This window comes from Heteronotia binoei, chromosome 12, assembly GCF_032191835.1.
Source record: "Heteronotia binoei isolate CCM8104 ecotype False Entrance Well chromosome 12, APGP_CSIRO_Hbin_v1, whole genome shotgun sequence".
NCBI classification, from domain to species: Eukaryota; Metazoa; Chordata; class Lepidosauria; order Squamata; family Gekkonidae; genus Heteronotia; species Heteronotia binoei.
The window spans coordinates 56,476,950-56,498,677 of NC_083234.1; the positions used below are offsets into that span (position 1 = coordinate 56,476,950).

At 44.0% G+C, this 21,728-nt stretch overlaps 1 protein-coding gene across 17 annotated transcripts in view; it reads right to left on the reverse strand.

The window, feature by feature from the left end:
* Positions 1-18,294, reverse strand: part of ZNF618 (zinc finger protein 618) — a 140,368-nt gene extending 122,074 nt beyond the window's left edge. For 7 of the 17 annotated variants that reach the window (XM_060251522.1, XM_060251513.1, XM_060251506.1 and 4 more), the window contains exon 1: positions 17,811-18,293. In XM_060251522.1, the coding sequence (XP_060107505.1) occupies positions 17,811-17,900 (90 nt within the window). In that variant the 5' untranslated portion in view covers positions 17,901-18,293. Of the gene's footprint in view, positions 1-17,810 lie in introns of all 17 variants that reach the window. The other 10 variants (XM_060251517.1, XM_060251511.1, XM_060251515.1 and 7 more) reach the window with 3 other exon arrangements.
* Between the last annotated feature and the right edge of the window lie 3,434 nt (positions 18,295-21,728).

Genomic DNA, 21,728 nt, shown 5'->3' on the forward strand with positions numbered 1-21,728 from the left:
TTCATTTTTATTTTTTTTACAAGCGGCATTAGTCTAGTGATATGAGACTATCACTAGTCTTCAATCACTGAATAAAAAAAAAATTAAAATGACAGCAGAGAGTTTAAAAGGAGCTGTGTGAGGTTTAGTACGCTGCTGGTATTGACCTGAAAGGGGGATTGGGAAGAAAGCAAATGGCAACATCCCCAGTGCAGAAAAACAAAAACAAAACAAGGATTTCAGTACTGCATGCAAACAAAATAAAGGGGGGTCATCAATACAGAATGAAATTGACATGGGCACCACCCTCCACACGTCACAAGTGATGTTCCATCCCGATGTTCCATCCCGATTTAGAAAAGTGCATTTTTAAAAACTTTAGCTGCAGAAGAGAGAGACACTGGGATGAGAGACCGAAAACTTTGAAAACATTTTTCCCTTTCATGTTTTAGTGAAAAACATTGGAGGGGGACCATTTTGAGTCTCTGGAAGCCTAACATTAAAATGGCCACATTTTAATGAGCTACATGGACCTTCTGCAAGCCGCTGAACTTAAGAATTGCTTGGGATCAATCCATTGGAAGGAAGAGTGCAATCCACACAGGACAGGCTTTTTAAAAACTGCCAAAATCACGATCCGTGTGCAGAATCACAAAGAGAAAACCATGTAAATTTTCAAGGAAGGGCAGGAAATTACCATCACTATGCAGCTGTGCTAGGACATGGGTAATAATACCCTGTCCCTTTTTTTCACTTTAGTGGCACAAGACTTTAAAAGGTTCTCCAGAGCTTCTGCCAGAGCTCTCCTCCCTCATACAAACTGCAGCCCTGTGCAAAGCAAGGTAGAGTTGCAGCTGAGTTTGCACAGGCCTGAATGCATGCACACACACGATACCAACCATCACTGATTGTAATGCCAGTATCAGTGGATTCTACCATGCCTTCTGCACTCTCGACGTGGTCCCCCATATTATGAGATCATGTGACTCTTTCCCATTTTTCACAACAGCCGATTACACAGAGAATCCACTAGTGCTTGGCAATATGGAAAATGCGGGTTGTCAGCCTCAGAAAAAGTCGGGTCAATTTCAAAAAGGTTTCCCCCCTTTTGCCTGCTTTCCTTTTTTGTTCCCTTTCATGTACTAAGGATAAAATGCATGTGCAAAAACCGAACCACAAGGCTTTAAATGGAAGGTGCTTGCTGGATGCTCTTCCTCTGGAGAGCTAACAATACATCTGCAATAGGGCAACTGTATATTTTTTTTAAAAAAATGGGCACCACCCTCCACACGTCACAAGGGATGTTCCATCCCAATTTAGAAAAGTGAATTTTTAAAAACTTTAGCTGCAGAATAAATACACCAGAGGAAAAAGAATGTTGTGTAAGGCAAGCACAGAATCCAAAGTCAAGATTAAAGGCTTACTGTTCTGAAAATCTGCAGTAAGATGTGCATGTGTAATGGGCCCATCACACCTGCTAATGCAAAAAACAAAATGGCTTCAGAGAAGTCCAAATAGAAAGAAATGGGGAAGATCTGGGAATTGATCTTCTTGATATGCCTGAAATTTTCCTTCTGAGCTATGTTACAATGTTGGATGCTTCCAACCAAGATGTGGTATTAAACTTAATAATAGCAGCAAGCCTTGTATTTTCAGTTAGAAGCCTCTGTCTGTACCAAACGAAGGGAATGGCTACTGACAAGCTGGGATACAGTTAAAATGTTAAAGCCTGGGATATAGTTAACTATGCAAAATTCTCTAAACAGAAGTGGGAATCATGCTGGCTTCTGTTGTTCTGCAGGTTGAGAGGGAGTTGATAAAGTAAATTAATTGTTAAGCACTGTAATTGTAAATAAAGTGTTATTAAATAAGGTGTTAAGATAATCTGAATTTCCCCAGTTCTCTAAAATAAAATTTAAAAGCTTGGCTAGAATAAAAGGAAGAGATTGGGTTAAATCATTCAGAGATATAGTGACCATCTTCCTCTTCCCATGGACGCTAACAGCCCAAAATGACCCTTGCATTTTATTCACTTGTTGCAGTGGTGATCTCTCAGGATACACTAGTGGTCTTGCTACAACAGAGAAGCAGATCCACAAGTATCCACCTACTCCCTGGTAAGGAAGAAGTCATATTTTTGTGAGGTTTAACCCTTTGTGTGATTTAAAACATTTACATCTTGCAGAAAGAACAGGACCTGTGTACAGCTTCTGCTTCCTGCCATGAGCACAGGTCTATGACTGAAAAAACAGAACCCATACCCTACACAGCAGCACACACACCATGGGACTCCGATGTAGAGCCAGCTCCCCCATCTCACCACCACAAGCAGAGGTACCTTATTTTGTGTCATGCATTACAAATGAGCATAGAGAAATTCATAGAAAAAAAAATAACTCGGCTCACTAATTGTTATTCTTAGCTTTTCTGCTCATTTGTCCAGACCATCTGCCACATCAAATATTGATATAAACGCTCTGTAAATCCAATAGTTTCCATCACAAATAGGTTTCGAACGATGACTTGATCTGTCTTCTTGGTGTAACCCAACGCAGTAACAAAGGGCAACTGATTTATCTTATATATAATTTATACTTAAAAAAAAAAAGAAGCTAACTCCAACTTTTATTTCTTTGAAACATTAACACACTGTACCACCTTAAGGTACCAGGAACACTCTTTGTACTATTTAGATGAAATATGAAGGGGACTCTCCTGCCCTATCTTGTAGAACTGCCAGGATGGCTAAGTTCATCAAGAGCACCAGCTATGCAAATGACACCATAAAGAAAACTTTATGTTTTCTTCCCAGTCCTGCGACAGCTGAGTTACACTATTTTTCCTTAATTAAACCTGGAAGCATAAAATTAAAAACCATAACAATGCACCATTTATATACATATTATTTTATGATATGCACAGTAATATTACTATTTCAAATCATTCCAAATCACGTCACAGTTAAACCATGCACTCTCAGATAAGCCAACTCCCCCTGTACTCTACACAAGTCACTGCTCTATGAACTCATAAAGCTGCCTTATACCGAATCAGACCATTGGTCCATCAAAGTTAGTATTGTCTACTCAGACTGGCAGAGGTTCTCCAGGGTCTCAAGTGAAGGTCTTTCACTTCACCTACTGTCAGATCCTTTTAAACTGGAGATGCTGAGGATTGAACCGAGGATCTTCTGCATGCTGAGATGATGTTCTGTCACTGAGCCACAGCCCTTCTCCAGCTCCACTCATCTGAGCATAGCTCCACACTTGGATGGAAACCAGCCCAGATCTGTGACCTGTGTGGAGACAGTACAGGAAGTCTCCTTTACAGTCAGATAACTCTTTTTGCCCTTGAACACGATAGCCCAGGCTAGCCCAATCTCATCAGATCTTGGACACTAAGCAGGGTCGGCCCTGGCCAGTATTTGGATGGGAGACCTCCAAGGAATAGCAAGGTCCCTACGTAGAGACAGGCAATGGCAAACCACATCTGAAGTCTCTTGCCTTAAAAGCCCTACAGGGTTGCCATAAGTCAACTGTAACTTAACAGCGCTTTCCAAAAACCAGCTCTTCTTGACTTCTGAAGTGTGGAATCCCTTCTGCTGTACCCACAACAGAGAGAAGGAGACAGAGTTACTCTCCTTCAAAGGATATCGATTTGAAAAAGGAAAGGACAGAGCATTGACTCAGGAAGTGACACAGCAAGCACCCTCTTCATGCTCACAGGAGTCCCTCAAAGAAGTCTTACTGACTACAAATTTACTCTAGCTTCCAAATCTGGTAATCATTAAACCGATTACTGAAGGTCCAGCCAACCCCTTGAATTTTGCAATTAGAATGAATTCTGGAAGCTGTTTGGTACATCTGAGCATCCTAGTTCAAATTTTGTTTCCCACAAGGGAGAAAAGCTTATTAGTCTTACACAAGCTTCTACTTCCTCACATCAAACTTTCCCCATAAAAACGTATACATTTGCCAACATTGTTTTAGTACTAATTGCACCAAGATGGCACATCATATTTTTAAATGAACACAATGATGTAGGAATTAAAAAGAGTAAAAAAAACCCCCACAAAACCTAAAGAATAATCACCAGCAACAGCAAAAATAAGGGCATACCAAAACTAACTACAAATTAACAAGAAACTAAAATAAGAACATAAGAAGACCAATAGTCCATGTTGGATCAGACCATTAGTCCATGTAGTTCAGCATTTTGTCTCACACACACAATGGCCGACCAGTTCCTCTGGAGAACTAACGATACAGGCTGAGGCCTTCCCCAGATTTTGCCTTCTGGCACCGGGTTTCAGAGGCTGACTGCCTCTGAACATGGAGGATCCCTTTAGTCACCAGGGTATAAAATGGTGTGAGATGGCATAAAATAGTAATTACCAGCTCAATCCTCTTTGAATCATACCCAGAAAAAAACACAGGGAAATTGGGAGATTACTATTGTAACAGTGGGAAATCTGAAAACACACACCTGCTTTGGAATGTTGTTTTTTTTAAATCATACGCCTGGGAAGAGGAGGGTCCAACTTCAATGAACGCAAATTGGCAACATGATTCTAGGGTCTCTAGAAAAGATCCAAATGTACTTCACTCTACCATAATAGTCCTTCCAAATGACACTAATGATTTCTTCTGGAGGACTTTAAAGGAGTGGGGGAAAGTCCAATTTGGGACGACAGTCTTGTACCAGTATTGCATGCCAATTTTTGTAAGTGCCCAGCAATGGCGAGTTTATATACACACACACAGTGGCTAATAGCCACTGATGGACCTCTGCTCCATATTTTTATCCAATCCCCTCTTGACGCTGGCTATGCTAGTAGCTGCCACCACCTCCTGTGGCAATGAATTCCACATGTTAATCACCCTTTGGATGAAGAAGTACTTCCTTTTATCCATTTTAACCTGACTGCTCAGCAATTTCATTGAATGCCCACAAGTTCTTGTATTGTGAGAAAGGGAGAAAAGGACTTCTTTCTCTACTTTCTCCATCCCATGCATAATCCCATGCATACTTGCCTTTAGAAGTCCATGAAAATTAATTGGCTCACTGGCTTGGTTTCCCCCTCTTCAACTATTAGTTCAGAAAACCACCAACTCCCAGAAGCTCTGTAATAAAAAGGTAAAGGTAGTCCCCTGTGCAAGCACCAGTTGTTTCTGACTCTGGGGTGACGTCACATCATGACGTTTGCATGGCAGACATTTTTACAGGGTGGTTTGCCATTGCCTTCCCCAATCATCTACACTTTAGCCCCAGCAAGCTGGGTACACATTTGACCTACCTCAGAAGGATGGAAGGCTGAGTCAACCTTGAGCCAGCTACCTAAACCCAGCTTCTGCTAAGATCGAACTCAGGTTGTGAGAAGCTCGGACTGCAGACGGTACTGCAGCTTACCACTCTGAGCCACAGGGCTCTGAAGCTCTGCAATAGAGGGAATCCCGTTTGCCATCAAGGGAGGCAGCAGATAACAGTGTGTCCCTTAGCAGTTATTCCTCACATAATGAACATGATAAAAAGCATTGCCAATTATTTATTTTATGTATTTATTAACATATGAACATATGAAGCTGCCTTATACTGAATCAGACCTTTGATCCATCAAAGTCAGTATTGTCTTCTCAGACTGGCAGCGGCTCTCCAGGGTCTCAAGCGGAGGTTTTTCACACCTATTTGCCTGGACCTTTTTTGGAGATGCCGGGGATTGAACCTGGGACCTTCTGCTTCCCAAGCAGATGCTCTACCACTGAGCCACCATCCCTCCCCATTTATACCCCCTCACCTTCCCCACTGAGGCTCATTTTGGGACAAGGAATTATGATGGCTTCTTCGAGATGTTTTACACTACCCGGAAGGGAAACGGTAAGGGGTGAACGATTATTCCCTTGTCCCAAACCAAAATCCACCAAAATAATCAACAGTTGTTAATGAAAAGTCAACATTTCCAGATGTAGCCTGCATGCTACTAAAAAAAATGTTTTCACTCAACTGGCACACCAAAGAGATTCGCACACATACACAAATCAAACAACTTGGGGGGGCGGCAGGAATAAATAAAAGGGAAGAAAAAGAATTGAAAGATTTTTTAATCAATTTGCTATGTTTGTATAGCTACAAATTTATACATTGTTGTAAAAATTCAGGTTACAGTTGCAAACTCTCAGAAGAGAGGAGGGGGAAAAACAAGACACAACAAATAAATTTTTGTTTAAAGCACTGATTTCCATTGATGTCATGGCAGACTCCCAAATTTGCATAATCAAAAATTTATTTAACTGTCTATCAAAGCACAACACTGAGGCTTCAAGTTAAGCTAGAGAAGGCTGTATTAAGGCTGTAGGGAGTTGGCAAAAACAATATATGGAATTGTTTTAGAATGGCAGCACACAATCTGGCCAGCTATTTCAAATGAATACAGAGGAACCGGGTATATTTTTATTCCATCCTTCCTCCAAGAAACTCCACCACAGCTCTCCTTCATTGTGCATCCACACAACAACCCTGGGAGTTATGCTGGGTTGGGATGGTACATACTGGCACAAGGTTACCCTGCAAGCCTCAAGGCTTGAAGGGGAATTTGAAACCCACCCCCAGGTCACTAGTCCTCATCTGACACTCTAGCCCAAGGATCTGCAACCTGTGCCTCTAGAGTGAAATGTGTTTCTTTATAAGAAAGGACATAGAATCTTGAAGTTAATATTTGAGGGGTAGGCAAGATGCTAAAATGCCAATATGTGAAGGGAACAGCAAGCAAAAATTTAATAGGACTAAAAGGTTTCTTAGAGATGTTTTATACTACCCGGAAGGGAAATGGTAAGAGGTGAACGACTGCCAGTAATCCAAGGGCAAATCATGCAGAGATCTATGCCAATGCACTCAAAGAACTGCACAGGGTTTATGACTTATCATGAAACTTCATGGCTGGTGTTTCCAAATAAAAAACTCACAACAATTCAGTGTTAGAGTTGCAGAAACTGCCTCTTTAGCCCCAAGGTATATGTCTGGGCCAATGATGCTCTGTATTCTTGGTGTCTGAGGGAAACAATGGGAGGGCTTCTGGAGTTCTGGCCCTGCTGGTGGACCTCTTGATGGCCCCTGGGTTTTGCCCACTGTTTGACACAGAGTGTTGGACTGGATGGGCCATTGGCATGATCCAACATGGTTTCTCTTATGTTCTAAGCCCTTCTCTTTCCCATCAATACGACACAGCTCCTCAGGCCCTCCACATTGCATATGCATGTACTGTCTTCTCTCAAACCAATTCATCCTTCATTTCCTATGCAGTAGAATCTCAGATTTTTCCAACACATCATTTATACTCAACACTTCTCCCCAGTGGGGGTCCAAAGTGACTTATAATATTCTCCCTCTTCTCCATTTTCTCCTCACAACAACCATAGAAGGTAGGCAAGGCTGAAAGTCTATGACTGGCCCAAGGTCACCCAGTGACCAATCCTTCCCTCCCCCACTGAAGCTGCAATGTTTTTGAGCATTCTGTGACACCATAGCATGTTGGAAAGAGTCCCAGGGACATAAAAACATTTAGAAATACATACAGGTCAGGAAGCACTATATCTATCTCAACCCAGAACCAAAGAAGGCTCCTCCAAAGATCACCCGAGCCCCAATGTCAACAATTAGCCAACATAACTCAGACTCCATGGTGCCACACGAACAATACGGCACAAAAGGAACATTGCACCAACTTGCCTGCATATCAGGCTGAGCCAGGAGAGCCATGCAAATATTATTAAATTAATTTTTACCACACCCTTCCTGAAAGGAGCTCAGTAGGATGTACCTGGTCTCTCCTCCATCCCCTATTATTCTGGGATCTTAGCCAAGACTTAACCTGACCACGGGCCCCTTATGAGCTTCATGGCTGAGAAGGGGATCTGAACCCAGGACTCCCTCATCCAACCATATATACCCAGGCCTCAGATTCAGTGGGAGCTCACAGGAGCACAGCTCCTGAACCTTTCTGAGAGTTCCACCTCCTCCTTCTGAGAGTTCCACCTCCTTGTCCATTGAATAGTATATGCAGCTGTGTAACAATCCCTGGATGAGCTTCACCACCTATTTTTCTACAGAATCATCACTGTATATTCTTAAGAAAGGCACCCACAGTGCACACCTGCTGAATTTCTTTCTCGGGGGAAATTCTTTCCCAGCTCCAAATGTTTCGAACCCCAAATACAACAGTCGGTTTAACCACAAACTGCCAACTTCAGTATTCTCAGGGTCCCTTCCAGTTTCAAGACAGAATTTGGGATCTAGAAGCATTCTTTACAATGCAGAAATTACTTCCACCCAAGTGGTCAGGATCCATAAAAAAGCCTGCACTGCCTAGGAATACACATACATACTCTTAGCATTATATCCAAATATGCATGTATCTTTCATTTTTCTCTTTCTCAGACAGCTTGTCTGATTGTTGATGCTGCTTTAAAACTTTGCTTTTAACAACTTTGGGTATTTTAAAGCAATCTATAAATACACTAAAGAAAAAAAAATTTAAAATTGCATAATTAAACATATGCAAGATCAGAGAGCAACAACCAAGTTCCATCAGGGGCCAAGTAAAATTACTCCAGGGACAGGTGTGGTTCTATAGGCATCCTCACCTTGGAACCAAAACTTCACTAGGGGACCACAGGGCAATGGTCAAGACTGCATGAAAGAAATGTGCAAGCAGCATAGGGTTGCCAATATCCTTACCAACCCTTGCTCCTATGCCTTCAACAGAAACTTAATCTGAGGTTGTTTGTAAGAATAAGCCCCTGAAATATTTCAAGTGCTGATTTTTGTTGATTAAATAGCTGTTAAAATCACAAGAACAGAGCAGGCTTTATTCCCCAGGTCATTTGGCAACCATGCTGGAATGTAGTGCCAGTCTTATTTATCTGCATCTTTTCGTAGTCTGTTTTTTCAACTAAAATAAATCAGGGGACTTTGATTAATGATGGCAGTAACAATCCAGCCAATACCAAAGATGAGGCATAATGCTGAAGTGCAGCAGAAATTAACAGTAAGACCCACTGAAAAAGAGATGTTTCTTATCTACTATTTTCTTCTTTATTTCTATGTTCTTTAAAATAAAAATAAAAAAATCTTTGAGACAGGAAAAGGGGGTCTTGAAAGAAGAATTCACAAGTGTTTAGGCTTATATAGCCAGAACAGAAACAGCCACGTTCAGTTACTTTCCAACAGCAAGAGTCTACAGGTACCTTATCTCAGAATGTTCCTGGGAGGCTGGGAGTGGTCAGCAGAAGGGGGAGGACCCAGTAGACCACAGTGGATAGGGAAGGTAGCTAGGCTGTCATGTTGGATAGCAGCTGAAATCAGGGTCAGCTACAACAGACCACACATCTGTAAAGTAGCAGTTCCAGTTCCATGAATTAATTCCAATTCCTTTTCCCAGTTCAATGTATTAAAAAAGACACCCGAAGGGCCTTCCAGCCAAACTCCCAATCCAGTACATGATAACCTACTCACATAAATAGGAGAGACAATAAAGAGAGAAGATGACCTGCAAGACATGCTTATGGAACAAAATGCTCCGAGGAAAAGAGAAGAGGAAAAGATTGGATTTATACCATGCCCTTTACTCAGAGTCTCAAAGCAATTTACAGTCTCCTTTCTCTTCCTCTCCCTACAACAGATACCCTGTGAGGTTGGTGGAGCTGAGAGAGCTCTTTCAAGAATTGCGACTGATCCAAGATCACTCAGCAGGTGCATGTGGAGAAGTGGGGAATCAAACCCAGTCCTCCCAGATTAACCAGTATTCCAAAGAAGTGAGCCAAACATTGGGGGCAGGGGGATGACCAAACCCACAGTTAGTCAACGTTGTGTGATGTGGGTTAAGAATCTTTTCTAATGATCTATTACATTTTTATTCCATCCTTCCTCTAAGGAACTCAGGACTGCATTCATAGTTCTCCCCTACACCACTGTATCCTCACAACTGCCCTTGATAGGCCAAAAGAGACCCTCTGATCTAACGTCACCCAGTCATGAAGTTAGGATCTGAAAATGGCACTCTAACCACTACAACACACAGTCTCAGCTACAGTACTAAACCCAGTTTACTGGAATGTATTATTTTACATTCAACTGGAGTCACATCTTCTTGGATCAATCATACATTCACTAGCAAAAACAATGTTGCTTGTCACCGCAAACTGTGCCTCCCTAGTGACTGCAAACACAACTGCCCAATATAGCCAGAGAGTTCACCATTTGCAGTTTATTCTGCACCTGAACACCTTATGCAACACTATGCAACAGGATCACTTTGCACAAGCACCATTTGTAGTGCTCTGCAACATTTAAGGTATAGGGTTTCTTTCCACAAGAGTGCCCTGGATGTGGCACAACACTAGGCCCTGTAAGCTCTTGGCTACATCAGGAATGTGTGGCCTAATATGCAAAAGAGTTCCTGTTACAAAAAAAGGCCAGAGACCAGAAAAAAAAGATCCCCTTTTCAGGCACAGATTCACTGTGCACACCTAGGAAATGTGCCTCCTCTCAACCAATGGGACCACCTGCACCCTGCCTCACAGGACTCCTGGGAGCAGCAACAACAACTAAAAAGATGGCCAGGCACTTTGTATGGACAGCACGCTGCATCAATCCCATCTCTTCATTCAAAGATGGTTCCTGCTTTTGGAGCCTTCAACACCTTTCCTGGACCTGTCTTCCATCAGCTGAAAAAGCCCTATAGCCAAGGCTGGAAACAATTCAAATTCCAAGATCCCAGATTTTTACATGACCTAACTACTAAATCATCTGAAATTTTCCAACCCTGCCTTCATTTAACAATCTTCAATTGTGGGTAAAGAAAGGGAAGGGCAAGAGCTGGATGGGGCTCCTTTGGAGTATCTGAGGGGGGGATAAGCTTATAAAAGCCCCATGCCAGTTCCACACAATTTCCCCCCCACACACACACTTTTAAACAAGGATGTGCCATGAACCACTTGCAGAGGGGAATGGTGTAGTGGTGGAGCACCTGTGACACAGAAGGTCCCTTGTTTAATCTCCAGCATCTCCAGTTAACATCTCCAGTAACAGGTGATGAGACATGTCTGTGCTGGAGAGCTGCCACCAGTCAAAAGAGACAACACTAAATCTAGATGGATCAATGCTATGAGTCAGTACAAGGCAGCTTTACATTCAAACACAGGTTTGTGTGGGTACTTAAAACCAGAAGAAAACTGCTGCAATCCACAACATTAAATTTTCTGCAAGACTATACCCCAAAAGACAACAATTTCTTGAAGAGTATTACAAAATCCTCTCTTGAACTAGATTTGATCCAGAGTTCTGTGGTCACTGGGCATCTCTGGGAAACTCAGAAGTGGAGCACAAAGCCGACAGACCACCTGAACTGGAAGCCAGAATAACAATAGGAAGTAACACTTCCTCTGAACATGGAGGTTCTATTTAGCTCTTCAGCCCAAACGCAATAAAAATTACCCATTAATGTCTTTTTTTCCCAAATCTCATAAACCAGCGGCTATCAGAACATCTTTTGGCAGCAAGCCCCATTTAAAATTTCTATGTGCCAACAGCAAATAATTAGAAATCAATTGTCCCATGATTAAGCATCAGCTCTGGAAAGGGATGGGGGGGTGGGGGTAGGAACTGTTAAAATCTCACACTTAACCATGCAATGTCCTGGAGCAAGTTTGGCTAGGCTGCTGAAAAGCAGTTTTTAAAAAATTAATGACAGAAATATCCAGGTTAGCTTTCAAACACTGCAGTGGCAGTCCTGTTTTAGACATACACAGAGCACAGCTTGGTTTAAAACAATGTGCTCTTCAGTTTCTCATATGGATGAGGGGGTGAGATGGGGAGAATGCAAATGAAATCCACTTCTCGTTTTGCAATGTTGCTGTTGAGAGGGGGGAGTTTTAAAATCTATTGTATGTTTATTCACATAAAACATTCCATGAAAATGTAGAACTAGCACAGCAGGCAGCAAAAGCTCCCTCCCCTTTCTCTTGCTGTGTTGCCTTCTATTTGCAAGACATTTAAAAGGAAGGAGAATCTTACCAATCAAATTCCACCTATGGTCTAAGTGGCATAATTCAATCTATCCCCTCAGCATTCTAAAGCATCGTTCCCCCTAAGTGTAGACCAGGCCTCAGTTCACACAGGATGGTGGTGTTAGAACAGCACAGGAACAGCACATCCACTTCTGAGACTCCTCCTGGCAGCACCTGCCTCCAGCAGCTGTCACCCCCGCCAGGCAAGGCCTCAGAATCTGAGAGGGTCTTCATCACTACATTACCTCTCCTCCTATCCCTGCTAGTAAGCTGAAAGGGTAAGAAATGTGCCTGATGTTCCTCTGGCCCTCTTTATTATACAACATGCAACACATGCCTCATAAAGGTGTCTAGGCACTCACATGCAGGTCTCGTCTCCAGTAAGCACTTGGAAAGAAAATATGGCTGACTGAGGGACATGTTTGGATGGCTGCTTGCTTCAGTTTAAGATGTCTGGCCAGCACAGAGTCCAACCACATTGATGAGGTAAATGACCCAATTTTGGCTACCAATGGCCCAAACCAATCCTGACATCCCCAGGCAGGTGCCCAGACCAGTGGAGCCTTGCCTCAGCTTCCTGTGAGGCAAGAACACAAGAAATCCCACGTAAGACTTCAACACTCTTCTACAACTATGCATTTGCAGTTGGAAGATCAGTAGGAGTGACCAGACACTCTTTTGACGAAGCTCTCTTCTGTTACTGGCTCACTGAGGGAACACTTCAGAGAAACATCAGATTGGTCCAATTCAGACTATTGGTATAGCAGACAGAGTAAGCAGGGCTCAAATCCCCACCAAGTCTGGAGAGAGCCATGGGTTAACTGCAAGGATACAATAAAAATACTGCAGATGACATCCTAAACACCCTGAGGGATATAAAATGTGGTAAATGTTTGTCAAGGGAAAGCATAACTCAAAGCACTCAATGGATTGTCACAGTACAAGATCTATACTATCTTTATTAATAATATCCAAGATGTACTATGTAGAACTGCCTGCTGTCATATGAATCTACCTGATTAATATGGTCATTTTTGGAGGCCCTCCCCTGCTTCAGGTGCTCCTGCCATCTGAGGCTAGATGAGTGGGAACTTGGGAAAGGGCCTTCTCGGTCATGGCACCAAGAATTACGAATCTTCACAGAGAACTTTGTCTCCTTTCATTAGTGAGTTCCACCAAGGGGATGAAGACTTTTTTCATTTTGTCTGCCATCCTCTCACTTATTCTCTTCCTCCCATTCCTCTGTTAAGTTCTTGTTTTCATGTATTTATGAAAATCTTTTTAAATCTTGTTTTGTTTGTATTATTCACTACCTTTGGGGCAAAAAGGCAGCATTAAAATGTTTTAGATAATAAATAACGGACGTTAACACAACTGTATCACAACCATTCCTAAAGAGCTGGCCGATATGATTGTCTTATCTTCCTCACAAGTCTGGTAAGTGCCTGGATGAGAGACGTTCTCAGAAATCCTCACCCCACCCACCAACTTGAGTTCCATGAGGGAAGAAAGGAGAGGTATAAATATAATTAATAAGTCTATACAGGCAAGAGAAAGTGAATAAGCACACAGCTAGACCTAACGTAAGTTCATAACATTTGAACTTTGAACCAGCTCAAAGCCCAAACCCTTAAAGGCCACCACCAGCCCAAAGTAAAATCTCATATGAAAATCTGAAACAAATATGGAATGCCTCAAACTTTAAATGTTAATTATAATTTCATCCCTGAGGTAGATGTTTTAACAAATGTGGCCAGGGCAGGATTAACAATTAGGCCAAGCAGGCACTGGCCTATGGGTCCCCATGCCTTTAGGGTCCCCTGGCCAGCTCCCCCTGCATGCAGCCCTCCCAGCCTGCATACACAGCCAGCAATTGAGCTGCTCTTTGCCTGACTTGCCTGGTGTGGCGGCTGCTGCTGGTGTCATCGCCAAGTTTGCCTCTCCCTCACAGCTTTGTCAAAGGGGCTTTTGAGAAGGTGGCTGCAGTGGAGGCTGTGGGTGGTGGGGTGGGTGCTCTGACTCTGAGATAATCTGCGAGAGGGTCCCCAAGATTTTGACTGCCTAGGGGCCTCCACAGGGTTTAATCCAGCACTGATTGTGGCTGATCATGAGAAAATGATTCCTTGGATTTTATAAAAAATTGCATAGCATTCAATCCAGGTCATCAACTAAACAGCTTGAGGCTAGGTCTGCCTTCTCACCCAAGTCATCTTCAGAGGTCACACACCACATTCTCACACTGTCTGTCTAAAAGAGAACTACACAAAAGCAGGGCCTCCTCAGTGGTGGTGTCTAAATTTCAGAACTCCCTTTCAAGAGAGACTTGCCTGGATCCCACTTTAGTGTCATTTGGATATGTTAAAATCTGGTTACGTAAAAGGATCTTTGGGTTAGTGGATTATAGACTCCTTTTGCCTTCTGTCCACTGACCATTTATTTTTATTGTTGTTATTTATAATTATGTTGATGCAAATCCATAAAGACAGAAAGATGGGATACTATTCTTTAAAAAGTATCACTGCAAGGAAAAAATTGAGGGCCAGCACACACACACCCAACAAACTTTGCCCCCACAGGGGGACAGACCAGACCTCTGTCTCAGGATCAGATCATCACGAAGAGCTTGCAGTTGCGCATTCCTGATACAAACGCAACACTGCAAATTACAGTGCACGGCTTGGGGGGGGGGGCATAATTTACTTGCTAGAAAAACTAATTAAATCTCCACAGAAAATCAGATGGGTGCCCTCCATGTTCTTTTAGTATTCTTTGTTACAAGACCTAGCTTTGGAAGATGGTAGCATGCAACTTTCCAATCTTTCAAAAATGGTGCTAAAATTTTACATATATTTCTAACATAATTCAACATGGCCTTCCTTGCAGTGTGCCAGAGTTCAAGATGTCACTGATTCTGCTTCAAAAGAAAATTGCCCAGAGTTTTATGACCATCCAGAAGTCCAACCATAAATCTCCCTTTCAGTTCTAGTAAATTCTAGTAAGACTTTCAAAATCTGTCGCCAAAGAAGCAAGTAAAATCGACAGAGCTACTTATCCCATGGCCCAAATTAGTTTTAAAAATTGGAAATTTGATATCTGCATCTTGTCTTAAATAGCATCACTGTACAGTTTTGGCATGCTAGAAGCACACGCCAGGAATAAATCTGTAACTAAAACATACTGAAAGTCCAGCCAACAGCTAACAATGTCATGCAATTTGTAAGTGACTGATTTTGTTGTGTCACATTAATAAATATTCACAACACTTAATATTCTGGCCTCCTTTTAGTGCGAGAAAAGTCATCAGGAAGAAGGATATTTAACTGTTACAAAAGAAAAAAAAATATTACCACTATTGCCACTGGGTGGATTTTTTAAAAAAAAATTGTCTATTTTGCTGCTATTCTAGAAACTTCCAAAATGCCTGACATTCCTGCCTTCCAATGTGTGTGTGGAGGGAGGGGGAGAGAGAGAGACAGGATTGGTTAAAGGCAAAATTTTGAATTGCTCACACACCCCACCAACTCAATAAGGCCAAATTTTCAATTAAATTTTCCATTACAATTTAGAGGGCAATTAAGCAAAATTAACAAGACATCAACAACTCCCTCCAAAGAAATTCAGAATTTTTTTTCTAATTCAGGCTAGAAAAAGTTGCAAATTTTCTAAATACATTTGCCTGAATTGAGGTTCCCAGATTGGAGAGAGGATTTAAAGCTGCAGGGGGGAAAAAAAGAGTTCTGTTCCAACACAGAAATGCCCTTTTCAAATTCACTGCTGCAGCTGTGCAGTCGGCCATCTTGATATTTTGTTCCCATTTTAAAGTGGAGACTCTGACAAGATTTTTTTTTTTGCAAATTCTGTGTTGACCTGCTCTTTTTTCCACTCTCCCCCTCAGCCTGCAGAAGCTGCATGTTCAAGATCTTTCCACAGGCATTTGTTTAAATGGAAATTCTAAAAATTAAAGGCTAACTCTCTTTTTCAAATACAAAAAAAGAAAAAGAAAAAACCAAAAACAGAAGCAATAACCAAAAAAACTCGGAGACAAATCTTACCACAACAAACTCATGTGAGTAGCCCAAAAATAACCTAGCATCATACAGTAATTCAATTGTGCACATTAACAACCATAAATTAGTGTTAAATTTTTGTGTGTGTGTTTTTAAATAAAATCAGCATTTAAGCTACAGAGAGCAAAATACAGAATCACTCAAAAGGAAAAAAAAAATAGCAGTTTTGCACTTTTGCTTCCCCCCAAAAAAATCTGCAACTTCATGCCTAGTTTTTCTAATTATTATTTCTGCATATAAAATTAATACAGTGATACACTTGCAGCACAAACTACTACAAAGAAATTATATTCTTAACATTTTATGTTGTCTTAATGTGTAGGCAAAAGCACACACAAAAGGATCTCTCCCCACCCCCACCCCCCACACACTGCAAAAGGTTTAAAAATTCAAATGCCAGAATTGGGTTTTAATTGTGCAAGAAAACAAACAGCTTCAGAAAACATGACATTTAAGAACAAAAGACTTCATTGTAATCTTAATTTTACTCTCTGTGAGGTTTCAGTTTTGGATTGTGTTTGAAAAAGGGTTGTTCCAAAATCAGATTTGCATAAAACCCTAAAATTATCTCTCCCCCCCCCCTTTCAAAATTGGGGTGTGTCCTCAGAAAATTTCCTATGACATATATGCAAAAACAGGATCTTAAGAAACTTTGGATTTGTATAAAAACAAAATTTGTATTTTAACTGCACTGAACAACCGAAATTTGCAATAAGTACAATTCTTAATTGCTTCCTTACAAATCAAGTAGCTTCTCCAAACTGATCATTTCTTGAAATTGCTCAGGTTTTCCTACAACTTAATTTCATTTCCAAACACAATCGGCATTAAAAAATCTGTTTTTCAACCAACCCCCACCGATTTAATTCAAATTCAAGTTTAATTTAATTTGCATATTAAAAGACTCCAGCTTTAAAACAAATTTTGCTGACAGCAACCACAACCACACACTGGCTTGGTTGAACAGTGCTCTTGAAAATCCCAGAGAGAAAGCTAATAAATGCAAACGAAAAAAAGACGTTTAAAACTCCTAATAGGCATCTCAAGGATTGAAACTTTTCCTTCGAAAATAAAGAAATAGAAAAGATTTCCTTTTTTTCCTCCAATTTTAATTTCTTTTTTTCTCTATTTACGAAATAGTCTCCTCTAGGTGGCGTCGTTTTAATAGGAAAAAACTAGCGTTTGGAGAAAAAATCAGAAAAAAAAATTGAGAAAGAGAAAGGTTGGCCCTTCGTGGGAGGAAAAACAAGGCGAATCGCGGGTTGCGGGGCGCGTCCAAGGAGGGGCCGAGGCCCGGAGCCCGGGTAGGGCAAAACGGGGCTCCCGAGCGGGCCGCCTCCAAGCCGAAAAGGAAACCCCTCTTTGGCGAAAGCGCTTGCAAAAGGCGAGGGGCTGATTTTTGTCAAACGCGAATTGTCCAGACTGACATGGCTGCTCCTGGCTGCCGTTTGGAGACTCTGCGAGGGCCGCTTTTGTGTGGCCCGAACCGGATTGGGGGCAAGGATCGGGACCGGGGGGGCAGCCTCACGACCCAGAGAGGCTTCCGGGGAAGGGGCTCTCCTCTCCCAGCGCCCCACTCCAGCCAGCCACGCTGAGTCGGAGGTGCACCGGTGGCGGCTGCCTCCCAGGCCGGGGCGCACGGGACGCGGAGAAGCGATGCGGTGCGCCCCGCGGCTTCTTAGCCCGGCCAACCTCCAGCTTTTACCTGCGCTGCGGCGTGCTCGGTAGCAACAGCGGCGGCGGCGACTCCTCCTTCTCCCGCCGCCGCCGCTCCGGAGCCTCCCGGCTCGCTCATGGGGCTGGGGTCGGGGGCGAAGGCGGGCGGACGGGCGAGCGCGGCTCCTCCCGGGCCTGCCTTCTGCTACTGCTGCGCGGCGCACAATGCAGAGCGCCCGCCGGTGCCGCCTCCCTCCTCCGCGCAGCAGCAGCGGCGGCAGCAGCCTGCGATGCCCCCGCCGCGGCGCGGGTGGGCGGCTCGGGCTCCTCCGCCCCCTCCCGGGGCATGGGCCGGAGGTCGCTGCTGCTGCTGCTGCCGCTCTTGCTTCTGACGCCGCCTTCAGCGCTGCCCGGCCGAGCCTCGCCGGGGTGGAGAACGCGCAGGAGCCGTCGCCATCACTGGCTAGGAGGGATGCGGCCGCCTCCTCCGCTGGAGGAGCAGCAGTAGTGGCGGCAGCGGCGGCGGCGCAAAGGGGGTTGAGGCGGCCCCAGTACGCCTCCGCCCCGGAGCCCGGCCCGGCCCCGCTGGCCTTACTCGGGCGGCACACAAAAGCACGCTCCGGGCATGGCACGCCGTGGCTTTCTCGGCACTGAGCCTGCTGCCAACTTTGGGCCCAGCCCGGTTCCTGCTGCTTTCAACGTACACTTTAGACCCTGCATTCGTTAATCTAGATTCTAGCGATCCCACACATTTAGTAATCTGGAATGGGTCCACAAACCTTGCACTGGATTAGTTAAACTGAAGTGACTCCACCCACTTCGCAATCTGGAGCCCAAGGTATGTGGAGCCACTCCAGATGAACTAGCCTTGAGTGCTTACGCCTGTGTTTGCACGCTTTCCTTTTTTCTTTTTTTTTTAATGTAGAATGACTCCCCATGTTTTGGACTAAAGATTACTCAGGAGTGGTCTCCAGATTAGTTAATTTCCCAAACTCTGGGTGTACTTCTTAAAGGCCTTGGGTGCTGGATTTTACTTTAAATTAGTTACTACTAGTAATTCAGAAGGGAGAGGCTGGGGTTGATAAAATTAGGGACTAGCTGCATCAAGACTACACTCTCTTTGGTAGTTTGGTGTTGGGATTATGAAAAAAATTAAAGCACATCCTGGAAATTGGATGCAATTTGAGAGGACTCTGAAACTGTAATGAAAGTGCAGTTATACACATATTAACACAATTTCTTTAACTCTCACTGCACTTTAATTCCCACAGTGCCTCGAACTCCAGTAAAATGTTAAAAATTCAACAGGGGTAAAGATCCAACTGTTGTTCCTATAAAGCAACAGGCACATGTGATGCCATTTTATTATTATTGTGAAGAAGAAGCAGAGGTGCTGCAATGAGTCATTAGGGAAAATATACATTAGTTCCTAGTGATCCAAACTTCTCCTGTCCAGGAGTTCCAGCAGGCCTTTCCCCTGTTTTTTTTTTTTTTTTGCCTGGGTTGGAGCTGGTCAGCCCCTACAAAGAATCATAGACTCATAGAATTGGAAGGGACCTCCAGGGTCATCTAGTCCAACCCCCTGCACAATGCAGGAAATTCACAAATACCTCCCCCTAAATTCACAGGATCTTCATTGCTGTCAGATGGCCATCTAGCCTCTGTTTAAAAACCTCCAAGGAAGGAGAACCCACCACCTCCTGAGGAAGCCTGTTCCACTGAGGAACTGCTCTAACGGTCAGGAAGTTCTTCCTAATGTTGAGCCGGAAACTCTTTGTGACTTTTCTACCAGAGATAATGCAATGGGTCTACTTCCTTTGAAGAAAGCTTTTGGCTTGAGAGTGTAATTTTTCACTTCAAAGTTAGATTAGGCAAGCAGCAGGGCCTTCTCAGTGGTGGAACTTCAGCTGGGGAATTCTCACCCTAGAAGTACCCATCTTATGCCAGTGTAGAGCTACTTGGCTGCTTAGCATGACCAGGCTAGTCCCTGGGCCATTTTAATTTCATGTCCCCACCACTGAGTGGATCCAGTTGGTGGTTCATCTATTCAATCATCATGCTACCCCTGTAAGGCCTTCAAGCAAAAACACTGAATCCAAAGCCTCCCCGTTGTTTCCCATCCCTGCAAAAACTAGTGTTCAGAGATATACATGGCGGTTTCATTGCATTTAGCAATACAGCTGCTAACAGGGACAAGGGTAGAAAGGGGAGATTGTCCATTGAGAAACTGCATTACTACCAGTTGGGATTAGAAAAATATTTCTTTACCTTACAACACTGCCACAAGGCAGGCCAAATTCTAGGGAATTGGAGATCGACTGTGAGGCTTTTGCGAACTTTTTTGCAGATAAGATCTTGTCGCTCCACCACGACCTCCCCGCCATTAGAGACAGTATGTGAACTCGAGCCCCCGTGCCTGTCTTCTGGTTCTGTTCTGGACTGCTTCAATACACTCAGCCTAGAGGAAGTTGGCAGGATCCTCTCTACTGTACGCCCAACAACTTGTGATCTGGACCCTTGCCCCTTCTGGCTAATTAAAGCTTGCCAGAGGGAGCTCAGATATCCTATACAGGTTATCGTAAATAGATCCCTCGCAGAAGGGCGTTTTCCAACACCTCTTAAAGAGGCTGTGGTCTGCCCTCTCCTGAAAAAATCAGCATTGGACCTGGCTGAATTGGCACATTACTGGACGGTCTCGAATCTATCCTTTTGGGGTAAAATTACTGAGAGGGCGGTAGCGCTACAGTTACAGAGCTTTCTGGATGATGCTTCCATCCTAGACCCTCACCAGTCCGGTTTCCGCCCAGGTCACGGGACAGAGACAATGCTGGTCATCCTGGTAGATGACCTCCAGCGGCATCTGGCTTGAGGCGGCTCGGCAGTACTGATGTTGTTGGACCTATCAGCAGCGTTCAATACGGTCGACCATCGGTTGCTGACCCACCGTCTCACCGATGCAGGGATTTAGGGGTTGGCCTTGCAATGGCTTTCCTCCTTCCTTGATGGTCAGGGACAAAGGGTGGCGATTGGGGGTGAACTGTCCCGGAGGCACGCGCTTGACTGCAGGGTGCCTCAAGGGGCGGTGCTCTCCCCGATGTTGTTCAGCATCTACATGCGCCCCTTTGCCCAGATTGACCGGAGGAATGGGTTGTCACCAGTACGCTGATGACACCCAGCTCTATCTATTGATGGACGGATGGCCTGACTGTGTCCCAGAAAATTTGGACCTGGCGCTACAAACTGTGGCTGGATGGTTTAGGCTGAGTAGATTGAAGCTTAATCCAGTGAAGACAGAGATCCTTTGCTTGAGTCGTGGCGGTCTGAGAAGGGAAATTCCCCTACCGGCGTTTGACAGTGCACCACTGGCAATGGCGCACAAGGTCAAGAGCTTGGGGGTGCTACTGGAGCCTGCCTTGAGAATGGAGGGCCAGATAGCAGCCACTGCTAAATCCACATTTTTCCATCTTAGGCGGGCAGGGCAGTTGGTCCCCTTCCTGGAGCGCGGTGACCTGGCAACAGTGATCCATGCAACCGTCACCTTGAGGCTGGACTACTGTAATGCCCTCTACATGGGGCTGCTCTTGTGCCGAGCCCGGAAGCTGCAGCTAGTGCAGAATGCGGCCGCCCGGCTGTTATTAGGGCTCCCCAGGTGGGAGCACATTCAGCCGGGACTGCGGGAACTGCATTGGCTGCCAATAGTATACCAGATTCGTTACAAGGTGCTGGTTATTACCTTTAAAGCCCTATATGGCCTAGGACCTGCCTACCCTAGGGACCGTCTCTCTCCACATGTTCCCCAGAGAGTACTCAGATCGGGATCACAAAATCTATTAGTAATCCCTGGGCCAAAGGAGGCCTGATTGAAATCAACCAGAGACAGGACCTTCTCAATTGTAGCCCCCTGCTGGTAGAACCAACTGCCGGATGAAGTGAGGGCCTTGCGGAACCTTGTGCAGTTTCGCACGGC